Source organism: Loxodonta africana, chromosome 5 (genome assembly GCF_030014295.1).
Source record: "Loxodonta africana isolate mLoxAfr1 chromosome 5, mLoxAfr1.hap2, whole genome shotgun sequence".
NCBI lineage: Eukaryota > Metazoa > Chordata > Mammalia > Proboscidea > Elephantidae > Loxodonta > Loxodonta africana.
In genome coordinates this window covers 78,552,558-78,565,147 of record NC_087346.1, presented here as the reverse complement: position 1 = coordinate 78,565,147, position 12,590 = coordinate 78,552,558, and the positions used below count along the sequence as shown (strand labels likewise).

The 12,590-nt window shown below is 37.8% G+C and overlaps 1 protein-coding gene across 1 annotated transcript; it reads right to left on the bottom strand.

Moving 5' to 3' along the window:
• Positions 1-391: 391 nt before the first annotated feature.
• CXCL10 (C-X-C motif chemokine ligand 10) lies at positions 392-2,784 on the bottom strand. Its single transcript, XM_003414212.3, has 4 exons — positions 2,650-2,784; positions 1,957-2,083; positions 1,634-1,723; positions 392-1,192 (listed from the first exon to the last, which is right to left on the bottom strand). Exons 1-4 carry the CDS (start codon positions 2,708-2,710, stop codon positions 1,156-1,158), a joined length of 315 nt encoding a protein of 104 aa, XP_003414260.1. The 5' UTR covers positions 2,711-2,784; the 3' UTR covers positions 392-1,155.
• Between the last annotated feature and the right edge of the window lie 9,806 nt (positions 2,785-12,590).

The window sequence follows — 12,590 nt, the reverse complement described above, 5'->3', positions numbered from 1 at the left end:
TACTTCCAGGTTTCTGGTCTGGGGAATTGAGGGAATGATGGTGCTATTAACTAGGATTAGAATAGAGAAGGAGAAATAGATGTGGGGGAGAGGGGAATTAATTTAAAATATTTTGGAGTTTAAAGTTCCTGTGGCATATCCATGTGGAAATGTCTCAGAGGAAGTTGACTGTAGGGATCTGAAGCTCAGGCCATGCTTTGTTAAGCCACGTTAGTTCTGTAAGACTCCTATGTGATGGTCCTTTCAGGAGACTACTGTTGGAAGGTATGTGATAATTCTCAAACTCATTTGTCTTCTGCCCATCCCAAATTTTACTCTAGCCCATGGATTCTCTAATCTCACCTTCTTATGAAATAAATGCCCCAGTCAGATCACCACAAGACACTTCATCTTAGTTACAGTTACTTTATTATGGTTTTGGCCTCTCAGCAGTCAGATAATCTTTCTTAATATTCTCAGGCAAGCACATCGTTTTTATTTGAAAACCTTCCAGCACATACTTTTCCCACTATTCATTCATGTGTAGTACATAGTATACAAGTTAGTCCATAAACACTAAAAAAATATGAGAAACATATACATCTAAAAATTCTACTGTTTTGTATAGTTTTTCATTAAATAGTATTTACATATACATTTCCAGACAATTCTAGCTTCCTGTATATATTTAGAATTGTGTGTATACAACCAATGTCAAAATGTGACCCCTGAGAGAATGGCAGTAGAAGTCCATGGAGTTAAGTTTCTGAAAGAAGCAGGTTATATCATTGCTTTGATTGCATACCTCTTTGTTATTTGAGATTCTGAGAACTCTGATAAGCCAAGAGACTGAAAAATAACCCTTAGAAGATAGGAAAGTGAGAAAGTGTCGGTAGAAGAGCTAGGACTTGGTACATTCACTAAAAAATGTAGCACCTCGGCATAGCTTACAGTATAATGCCAGAGCAGAGTCATTACTGAAAGAGTTCAGGATGATGAACCATCCATCTTCATACATACATCAGTAGGAAGTAGCAGCTTATCTGGTGACTATGGTTGGTCACGTTTTCAGAGAACTGTAAACCAGGGACAATTAGGGCTTGACATACACCCTACATAGGGAAGTGATGGCAGAGGCAGCCTCTGTCTGGTCCATCCTTGTCAGCAGTACAGTTATCATGCTTCTCTCTGCTTCCGAGGAGACATTGTAGACCTGTAAGAAGAGAAAGAGGATGTGGAAGTGTCATACTCTCAACTCTGGCTTCAGCCTGAGTTCTGCTTTGGAACATACAGAGTTCATATACAACCCAAAAGGTCCCAGGTAAAGGGCATGTTGAGCTTTTCTGTTGTACACAGCCATCCTATGGATTCCAGGGACTGCTTTTTTTAGGCCAGGGAAGGCTTGGGGGGAAATATGGAAGCTCTTCTTGGATAGTTATACCTCTGTCTCAAGATTGAAGTGACCTACTGACATCTCTAGACAGGTAATCAGGACAACTTCAGATGCCACACAAGATGGCACCTCGCTATGGAGATGAGGTAGAGGAGGGCATGGTGGTAATACATTTAAACCAAGGATCCCAAAGCAAAACCCAATGCAAATATTTCTAACATCTCAAGATTGCAGTTCTTCTGCAAGCAACAGCAAACCTACCTTTCCTTTCTGATGGCTTTCAATATATTCTTGACGTTCTTAGACTCTGGATTGAGACATCTCTTCTCCCCACTTTTTTTCATTGTGACACTGTAGAAGTAAATAGGAGAGAGAAATATTTAAAACAAGATTGGGCCAATAAAACATATACAGTTGAATGGAATATACAGTTCTGAAGTCAGGAGCTTGAGTCTAGCTTTTTCCCCTTGCTATATACATAAGTCTTAGAATCATCACAAACTCTTTACTCATGTTTTAAGATTGTCACATACTTAATAATGATTACAACCAGAGAGGTGATCACAAGATGGGATTTTACTCACATGATCTCAACATGAGGGCAAGATAGACTTGCAGGAATCATTTCAAGTTTTTCTAAGAACTTCGGATTAACAGGTTGATTACTAATTTTGATGCAGGTACAGCGTGTAGTTCTAGAGAGAGGTATTCCTGTGGGAAAAGAGACAGGTACAGCAGGGCAGGTTAGCGCAGGGTTTCATTTTAGGTATTTAATCTGGGTATAGGTATTTACTGGAACCTATTTTTTTTATATCCCCATGTCATTGCATAGTCACTTAATCTGAGAAAGAATATATCCCATTATAACACAGCTCTGAATGACTAATCAATTTATTATCTGGGAGAATGAAATTGTAACTTGTTCAGTATAAAATCATATCCTTGAGCACAATTCATGTGGTTATTTAAACTGAGTTAACTAAGGAGTAACCTGTGTCTCACTCCCTCTCTTATTAACTCAAATTTTCTCTTTCTGTACTTCGTTTTCCCTTTCCCCTTCTGCTTTGCCTCTCTTCTTCCTTCTTTCTTTTATTCTACTTGCTTCTCTGACTTCAGCCATTCATATAAACTATGTGGCCAGAGGGGATCTCTGCTCATTTACCTCTCGTTTATAGGCAGACTATGAAACTTGCAAATACGCTGTTTCTGTATTTATAGAATTTATACCCAGTCCTATTTCGGACTTTACAAATTAAATATCTCTTGATGTTCCTTACCTTGAGTCCCACTCAGAGTCAGAAAGATAAGGCAGAGAAGAAGAATGGCACGTTGGTCCATGGTGCTGAGACTGGAGGTCCCTCTGTGGCAGGCTCGGAATGTGGGCACACAGCTGAGGAGTGTCTCGGAAAACGTGGGGCTGGGACAGAGCATTTATCTGCAGCGGCACTTTCCCTCCCTAACTCTGATTGGATAGTGTTACAGTTGACTCAGCAGAATCTTCTGTCTGATCCTTGGGGAAGTCCCACGTTGCATAATTGAAGGTATCGTTTATATTTATTGTGGCTTCCTAGTTATGGAATTTCCCTCCACCCCCTTTTTTTCTGTGGGAGTGAATTAGGTTTCACTTTCCAAAACATGAACTATTTCTTGAAAACATCTTTATTGTATATAGAAATGATTTTTTCTTAAAAAATGGAACTATGATTCTCATCTTTCACCCCCTCCAAAATAAAAATATCAACTTAATCCTGAAGTCAGAGTCCTAAATACAGGTTTTAAATGCACAGGCCTTAACGTTGTGCTTTGCGTCTATTTTAATCTGCAGCAGTAAGGCATGAATAGAAGTATCTTAAATTTATTTACTTTTTGGATTTCAGAGGTGGCATATACTTTCCGATTTGGTCCCCACAATAACTCTGTGAAGAAGATAGGGAAGTTGTTGTTATCTTTATCTTACATACAGAATAATCTTAGATGTTAGGTTATGGTTTTAGATCACAAAAAAAGTTGCCATCCATTTATTCTCATTCTCATGCTTTTTTTCAACATTTATTTTAAATTTTTATAATTACTTTCAGAGGCTAAGTATTTTCTTCTGAATATCTTTAGTAATACCAATTTTTCATCCTTTGTCATAAGTCTAATTTTTGGAAATAGCAAGTTGTATCTGATGATTAAGACAAACTATCCAGGTGAGCAATGGTGTTATCATAAAGTAATAAGATTGGTCTTCTTAGACAAGGTCAAATATATAGAACTGGCAAGTTTAAAAAAATTCCAAAATGCTTGGATCATTCGTAATAGCATTAGAATAAGTGAGTGCCTTCCCAGGTAACTATTTTGAGAGAAAACACTACTCATGTGGCTGTCTGATTTCTGGTGTGTTAGTAAACAAGTCTCATATTTTATAGTCAGTCCCTGAATGAAAGTATAATAAGAAGATGACATCCAGAATTGGAGGAGAAAACGATTCTTAGCAATATCAGGGTTATTGCAAAAAAATAAAGGATGCTTTTTGAGGAAATAAATTTACAAGGGGAACATGATGGAAACAGACTTTGGGAGAACAGTCTGACTTAGGAGGAAAACAAAGACTGATTTACGAAGGAGTAGAGCTCCAAGGAGACTGTCAAATACAAAGCAAAGGGAAAAAAATGAATCAGCCATTGAGCTGATAACAGTGATAACTGAAATTACCACAATTTCAGCTAGGTGACAAACTTGGTTTCTTATCTTAGCATTCAGTAGTGCTTGACTGATTATCATAACAGATAGCAACAGCAGGGAGCAGATGACACCCATATAGTGGAATATGTATTGTGTCTAGCTGTGGACAATCAGTAATGTCCAAGGGATATAGTGGCTTTTGGTTGTTTCTTTGCAAGTGGTTGCTAACAGGGGATCCCTGATGAAATATTGTTCCAAATGCAGGTATCACTGCGGTGGGAAATCAGAGGCAGGTGATACGTGGAACCTGTGGAACAATCTGGGAGGTCTTTTCATAGTTAGCTAGGCCTCAACAGTCTGGAAATAGGCCAAGGAAAGGCAGGGCTTCCATCCTAGGATCTGGCTAGTGTACTTGGCAGGTACTAGCTCAAAACTTGGCCTCAGAGGCCTATGTAAAAGCCCGTACCTGCAGACTGGGCACATATAAGACTTGAAACCTCAAATGCAGGAGCACTGTCATCAGAACAGGGAAGGACTTGTTGCATGGAACAGGCAGGAATTGCTGGAGTGCTGAATCCCAGGTCAGTCTGTTACAGTTCCTGAAGTTTAGCTTTCTAGTGGGTAGGTCAGTGACTTAGCTATGGGAAACTGGAAGCGCAAGAGGAAGCAAAAGAGTCAGGGACTGACATTGGAACTTGTCATGGATTGAATTGTGTCCTCCCAAAATATATGTCAACTTGGCTAGGCCTTGATTCCCAGTGTTGTGTGATTGTCCACCATTTTGTCACCTGATGTGATTTTCCTATGTGTTGTAAATCCTACCTCTATGATGTTAATGAGGTGGGGCTAGTGGCAGGTATGTTAATGTGGCAGGAATTAATCTCCAAGATTAGGTTGTGTCTTAAATCAATCTCTTTTGAGATATAAAAGAGAGAAGTGAGCGTAGAGACACAGGCACCTCATAGCACCAAGAAAGGAGAGCCAGAGAACAGTGTGTCCTTTGGGCTTGAGGTCTCTGTGCTGAGAACTCCTCTACCGGGGAAGATTGATGGCAAAGACCTTATCCCAGAGCCAACAGAGAGAGAAAGCCTTCCTCTGGAGCTGGCACCCTGAATTTGGACTTCTAGCCTCCTAGAGTGTGAGAGAATAAAATTTTCTTTGTTAAAGCCATCCACTTGTGTGTGGTATTTCTGTTCCAGCCACACTAGATAACTAAGACAGAATTCAAAAGAGTTTCAGCAAAGACTCTTTGCTCCTGATGAGGGAAAGGAGTATGAGAGATGGTGACATGGAAGGGCCCTCCCATTGCTATTAGTAAAGAATAAAAATTGTAATGTGAATAAAAATACCAAAAATTTCCAGAGAAACTTCTTAAATCATGGATAGAAGAGGCTCTGAACAGTTCAAATTTAAACAAACAAAATGCTGCAGAGTTTGTTGAGCTTCTTGGATGTACAGATTTTTTTCATCAAATTTTTTTTCATATATTTTTTCTCTATATTCATTATTTTTTCATATATTCTTTCTCTCCCTGCTCTTCTACTGGAACTCCTGTTATGTGTATGGGCATATGTGCATATGTTCCATAGGCTCTGTTCATTTTTCTTCACTCTTTTTTCTTTCTGTTCCTCAGAGTAGATACTCTCAATTAACCTAGCTTCAAGTTTGCTAATTCTTTCTTCTCCAGTTCAAATCTGCTGTTAAACTTCTCTAGTGAATTTCTTATTTCAATTATTGTACTTTTCAGTGCCAGAGGTTCTTTTTTTAAAAAAATTTTTTAAATATAACTTCTCTCTATTGATATTCTCTATTTGTTGAGATGTCGTTCTCATACTTTAGCTCTTTAGACATGGTTTCTTTTAGTTTTTTGAATATATTTATAATAGCTGATTTAAAGCCATTGTCTAGTAAGTCCAATAAAAAGTCCCTGGGCTTCCTCAGGGACAATTTCTATTGATTGCTTTTTTATGTGTATGATCGATTCTTATGTGTATTACCTGTTTCTTTGCATGGCTTGAAATTTTCTTTGAAAGCAGGATATGTTAAATAATATAATGTGACAACTCTGGAAATCAGGTTTCTCCCCTCCTTAGGATTTGTTGTTGTTACTGTTTATTGTTGTTGTCATTGTTTGTTTGCTTGGTGACTTTCATGAATTAATTCTTTAAAATCTCTATTATTTGTTGTGTGTAGCCAGAGCCTCTGCTTACTTAACATAGAGGTCAGCTAATTGATTGGTCAAATAAAGACAAGCTCTGAGAATGGAGCTTTCCTTACATGTCTTAAACTCTGGTAAGTCTCCTAGCCTTTACTCTGGGACTTTGGCTATATGTTTGGGTATACTTTCAGTACTCCAGCAGGGAGTTTACAACTCAACTTTAGCCTTTACTTTCTGTTTGTACAGAAAGTCAGGGTCATCTTGGGTCTTTCCGGGCTATGCACACAGCCCTGTTCACATACGTAGCCATCTAGATACCCAGAAATATGTGAGAGCTTTTCAAAGCCCCCTACAGACATCCCATTCTCCAGTTTTTTCTTTTGAATTTTTGGTCAACCTATTGTTCGATCCAACTAGTATTGCCGTCTCAGGCAGTTGCAGTGTTAAGCAATCGCCACTGATTATCTTGTACAAACATTCTAGGAATATGGCTGTTTGTACCAAGTGAGCTCTGAGTCAGGTCACAAAGACAAGGCCTGAGAGTAGAGCTTCTAAGGGAGCCTCCAGATAAGTCACATAGTAAATAATTACCTGAGGGTGGAGCTTTTGGGGAGCTCCAAATCCATTCTGCCCCTTCCATTGGCTGTGAGGCTGCTGCTTTTTAGAGCTATGTAGTTGTGAGACTTAGTTTTCAAGGCTGCCACAGTGCTGGGGAGAGAGGAATGGAGATGAGACAAGTTGAAAAAGGCCACAAAGTTATCTGTATTTACTGAGGTTCGGTTGTGTTTCTTGGAATAAGCTCTCCCCAGATTACCGCAAAATGTTTACTAATTTCCAGCTTTCTGAAAAAATTAGTTTTGATATTTTAGCTACTCTTCTTGTTGCTTTTACAGAGGAGCAAATTTTTGAAGGTGATTACTCCACTGTTCCAAAAGTGCTTTCTTTAGAGTCATTTTTGTTCGTTCATTTTTAGGTAAAATTTACATATAGTGAAATGTACAGATCTTACGTGTACCATAGGATGAACTTTCACAAATGCATACACTTATAACACCCAAACTCCTCTATCAAGCTGTAGTACATTGTTACCATTCCAGAAAGTTCCTTCATGCCGCTTGCCAGTCAGTGCTAATCCTACCTTCTCTACCCCTGATGCAACCATTGTTCCAGTTTTTTTTTTTTAACCATAGATTGGTTTTCCCTGTTCTAGAATTTTGTATAAATGGAACCATTTCATTATGTACCCTTTTGTGCAAAGTCTTTTTCCATCAGCATAATCATAATGTTTTTAGATTCATCTAGGTAGTTTCATGACTTAATAATTTGTTCTTTTTTCTTGCTGAGTAGTATTATATTTCAAGAATATACTATAGCTTGTTTATCCATTCTCTTATTGATGGGTACCTGGACTGTTTCCTGATTTTAGTTATTATGAATAAAGCTATAAAATGTTTTTTTATTAAGCTTTTTGTGGATATATGTTTTCCTTCCTTTGGGGGCATATACTATGTCACTTCTCTGCTTAGGACTCTCTCACAACTCTCAGTTTACTTAGAATAAAATCCAAAACTTGAATTAACCTGTGGTTCTAAGTCTTCTGTGATCTGACTACGTATCTCGCTAACTTTATCTCACATCATTCCCTCTCAACCACTACATCCCAGTCACAGTGGCTTTTATCCTATTTCCTCTATCTAGAATACTTTCCCCCTGTTCTTTGCATAGTTGGTTCCTTCTGCACATTTGGATTCTAGCTAAATAATACTTCTCTTACCATGCGGTCTAAAGCAGCCAGGATCTTATTTTAATTCTCTGCATGCCATTTCTCACTATCTGATATTTTGTTTATTTTTATTTATTTATTGTCTTCTTTATTTTCAATATCTTTTGCTCTGTGCTAGAATGTAAGCCCCAAGACCTTATTAGTCTAATTCACAGCTGTATTCCAGTTCCTAGAACATCACCAGGCTCATGGTAGGTATTCAGAATATATTGGATGGATGAATGGATTGATGGATGAATCATTCCAGATTTTAAGAAACAGCCTAAATAAGAGTTGTACATCTTCAAAAAGAATTTCAGTGGCTCATCATATTTCTATATTAGGACATGGTATTATTGCTTTCCTTAGGAACCAGATTTAACTTAAGAAGACTATAATTCCCCCAGAAGTTAATATAGATTCAGGTAGGTGAAATTAGTACCGTTATTTTCAGCTGACTATAGGCCAGAATCTTTGTTCCATTGTATTATGGGGTACTTACACAAAGAGTGGTGTCCCTGAAAGCTTCTTCATTATTCATTGGAGGTTCTCTGTAATTGTGTGTTGAATGAATGAAGGAATGCACATCTCTTCAGTGAATATTGTGTATATGGCCATGGATGGTGTTGGAAGAAGAATGAGGAAAACTGGACTATGGAGACTTCTCATTATTGTCCTTGTATTTACTTTTTGTAGGGCACCAGGCTTATCTTCGGATACTAGGATGGATAAGATCCAATGTCTCTCCTTGATGGGCTTGCATTGTAATTGGGAAAACCAGCAAATATAAACAATATCAATAAAAAGCTATAGAGCCCCTGAAGGAGCAGAAGAGCAGTGGGATGCAGACCCCAAATTCTCGTAAAGAGACCAGACTTAATGGTCTGATTGAGACTAGAAGGACCCTGGAGGTCATGGTCCCCAGACCTCCTGTTAGCCCAAGACAGGAGCCATTCCCAAAGCTAACTCATTAGACAGGGATTGGACTGGACTATGGGATAGAAAATGATACTGCTGAAGAATGAGCTTCTTGGATCAAGTAAACACATGAGACTATGTTGGCATCTCCTGTCTGGAGGGGAGGTGAGAGGGTAGAGAGTGTCAGAAGCTGGCTGAATGGACACGAAAATAGAGAGTGGAGGGAAGGAGTGTGCTCTGTCTCATTAGGGGGAGAGCAATTAGGAGTATATCAAATTAGGAGTATATAGCAAGGTGTATATAAATTTTTGTATGAGATACTGGCTTGATTTGCAAACTTTCACTTAAAGCACAATAAAAATTAAAAAAAAAACTATATAATCAGTGTCAAATGAGTAGTATAGACAATAAATAGTATAGGGGTTCATAGGAGAGTTTGCTCATTAAGGCCACGAGTGCCCAGAAGAGTCTTCAGAAAAAAAGGTTAGGCCTAAGCTGGGACTTGAAGTGTGCATCGTACTTAGACAAGTGGCCAGGAGGGAAAAGCATATGAAATTAGAGGAATGTCACAAAAATGGTATAGAGGGAGGCCAACCAATCAGTTAATTAGGTTGGTCAAGTCTGTGGGAGATATAATACATTGTTTTAGATTCAGTAGGATCTGGTCCTCAGTTTTACAGGTGCAGAAACTCCCAGGTTTTCTTATCATCCATAGTGAGTATCTTCTTGGGGATTTAATTCTGCTAAGCCAATCTACAAGAGACTAAGATACAAATCAGAGTCACGTTTTACTCTTTTATAATGAGGACCTTCCCAGTGACTGGAACGATTGGGTCTGATATCCAAGTAACCTCTTTCCCAGGATCAGAGTAACTGGGGAGTTGAATTAGTAATCAGATTGTTGTCTGGTGGACATAGAATCAAAACAAAAGGCTGTTCTCTTTTTGCTTTGAGTAAGAGTCTGCTCAAGGAGAAACCTTGTAAATGTAATCAGTGTGGAAAAAATTTCAGAAAGAAATCAAACTTTGAGAGATTTTAGCAAGCCCACTATTACTTGTTTGATCCATGGCCAGTCCTGCATTTGACTAAAAATCTAAATGTTAACTCCTTTTGAATTCATATTTCTTTCAATTTTTGCAAGTTTTTTTGACATATTCACTTTTTCAATGGCCCAAGTCTAGTTTTCAAAGAAAATGAGAGTTAAGGAAATATCCATGTTTAGTTTCTGTTTCAAGTGCCGTTGGTTTATCTTTAAGCTTCTAATTATGGCGTCAAGCCAAAAAAAAAAAAAAAGTCTGCCCTGAGAGATTTGTGAATACAGATGCAGAAAATAAAATGGTTTCCGAGAAACGAATAATGCTTAGAAGAAATCTGCTAAAAAGTGAACAGGAGGACTTCAGTGCTTTCTGTACACTGGGGATCCCCTTCAGTTGGTGTAGAACACTCCTTGGAAAATATGGGAAAGGAGGACAGAGCTGACCTTTCCATAGTTTTGACTCTGAGTCCTTGCAAGTTTTCCTTAGCTGACAGAGTCTGGCATACTAGTTACATACCTTCACGTACTTACGTGTCTCATCATTCACAGCCAGCCTAAGCAGAGAGCAAAGGCTGAGGCTGAGGTATGGGTGGTAGACCCTTACAATCATCATGCTTGGGAGGGTTTGGAATAGCTTCGGTCTGGGTGCATTTTAGACCTTGCAATGTTTTGCTTTCCTCACACTTGTCGGTGTGATGGGCTAGGCTGGGAATCTAGAGATACATAGTTCTGTCCCTCGCTGGCTCTCTGATCTTGGACAAATTAGATGTATCTGTGAGTCAGTTTTTGTATCTTCAAATGTAAAGTATAATACCTAATCCATCTACCTTTCAGGGTATTTTAAAGTTGACAGGATATAAAAAGGTACTGTAATAAGATATTTACCAATGAGTTTTTCACCAGCCATCTTTTCAGAAATACAGCCAGCTCTCCGGCCAAGTTTCACCTTATCTCCTAGTACCATGAATAGAGCTCTCTCTCTGTATTACGCAGTTACCTTTTGGTCAGATGTATCTGTTAGTCTACAGAATTCATAAGCATGACTCTCCTGGTAGCACTGAGGGTTGGAATCATGCAACATCTAGTCATAGGAAAGAGCTTATTGGGTAACCTGGTTTACCTACAGATAAATAAAAATACATAGTATATTTACAAAACAAGAGAAGGATACCCACTTCACTGCTTCTTTTCACTGTACTCAGGATCCTATGAATAATAAAATGAAAAAAAAAAATAAAGCCATAAGGATTTGAAGAGAAGAAATAAAAATTTGCAAGTGATAAGATTGTCTGCATAGAAAATCCAAAAGAACTTACAAAGTTTTAGAAATAGTTTATCAGAGTTGTTGGATGAAAGATCAACATACATACTCAATTGCATTTTTTAATGCCAGAAACAGACAAGTTAAAATGTTATTTTAAAAGAAATAATTTATAGTAGCAACAACATGTATGAAATACATAGGAATAAAACAAAAGGCATTTGGGACTTGTTTGCAGAAAATGTAGATTTATCTTTCTAAAATAATGTTGAGTAAAATAATGCTGAGATTGCATACAGCATGATTACCCATTTGATAAAAGTTTAGAAAAATTAAAACTAAATGATATTTTGTTTAGCTATGTGTATATAAATGATAAAACTATTTTTAAAAAGCAAGTGGATAATAAAGACAGAATTTAGGATAGTGATTATATTGGAGTTGGAGGAGGCAAGAGAATGGGTTAGGGAAGGAGCGCATAGCTATATATTTAAATTATTGTTAATGTTCTGGTTCTTAACTTGGCTGGTGTGAGTTTATGAGTTTTCATTATGTGACAAGTGAATAAATATGTGAAAAAGAGCCATGCATGGATCAGGAATGAAAGTGTGTGTATCACTAACACAAATTTGTGCACCTAAAGCTCACTAAAAATTAATTTACCACAAAGTCCTCATTTCCAGGAAATAGCTAGAGCAAGTTTTAGATCCTTGGTTCCTTAGGGAGAGGAGCCAAAGAAATGTGACATAATTATGCCGGTACTTTTCTGAGTCATTTGTATCTCAGATATTGGAAAGTTTCCAAGATTTTCTACCCTATTAAAATGTAGCAGTATTTTGGCTTAACAGACTGAGGGGTTTAAATCAGCATACTATTTAGAAAAGGTCATTGAGTTGTTAATTGAGAGATCAAAGAACTCCAGGGAGAGAGCTGGAAGAAGGACTGTGTTTAGTCAATTAAATTGAATAGATGAGATGTTAGGAGATAAAACCAGAGGGTAGACAGAGATGAGCAAGAGGTGAGAATGGGTTGGTCCTTCCTTTTTTTTTTTTCCACAAGGCTCCAATAGGACAGGAAAACTGTAGATTAAGGTGCATTGACAAATCTCAACCCAGGGAGTCTTAAAACATGTATGGTTCTTAATATAAAAGGTCTGAAGGTTTGCTGGTTCCCATGTTAACTGTCTATGTCACCTGCTTAGTATTAGAAATTACTATATTAAAATAGCGTATTAAAATTAATGCCTTCCTTTGTGCTAAATGTTTTATTTAAATTATCTCATTTAATCTTAATGACCACCCTATGATGTGTACCTGTTTTATAATAAGGTAAAATGGGATTTCATAGCAAGATTTGCATTCAGGTGGCCTTACTCCAGAGCCTCTTAACCACACTGCTATAGTGCCTTCGTGAGTT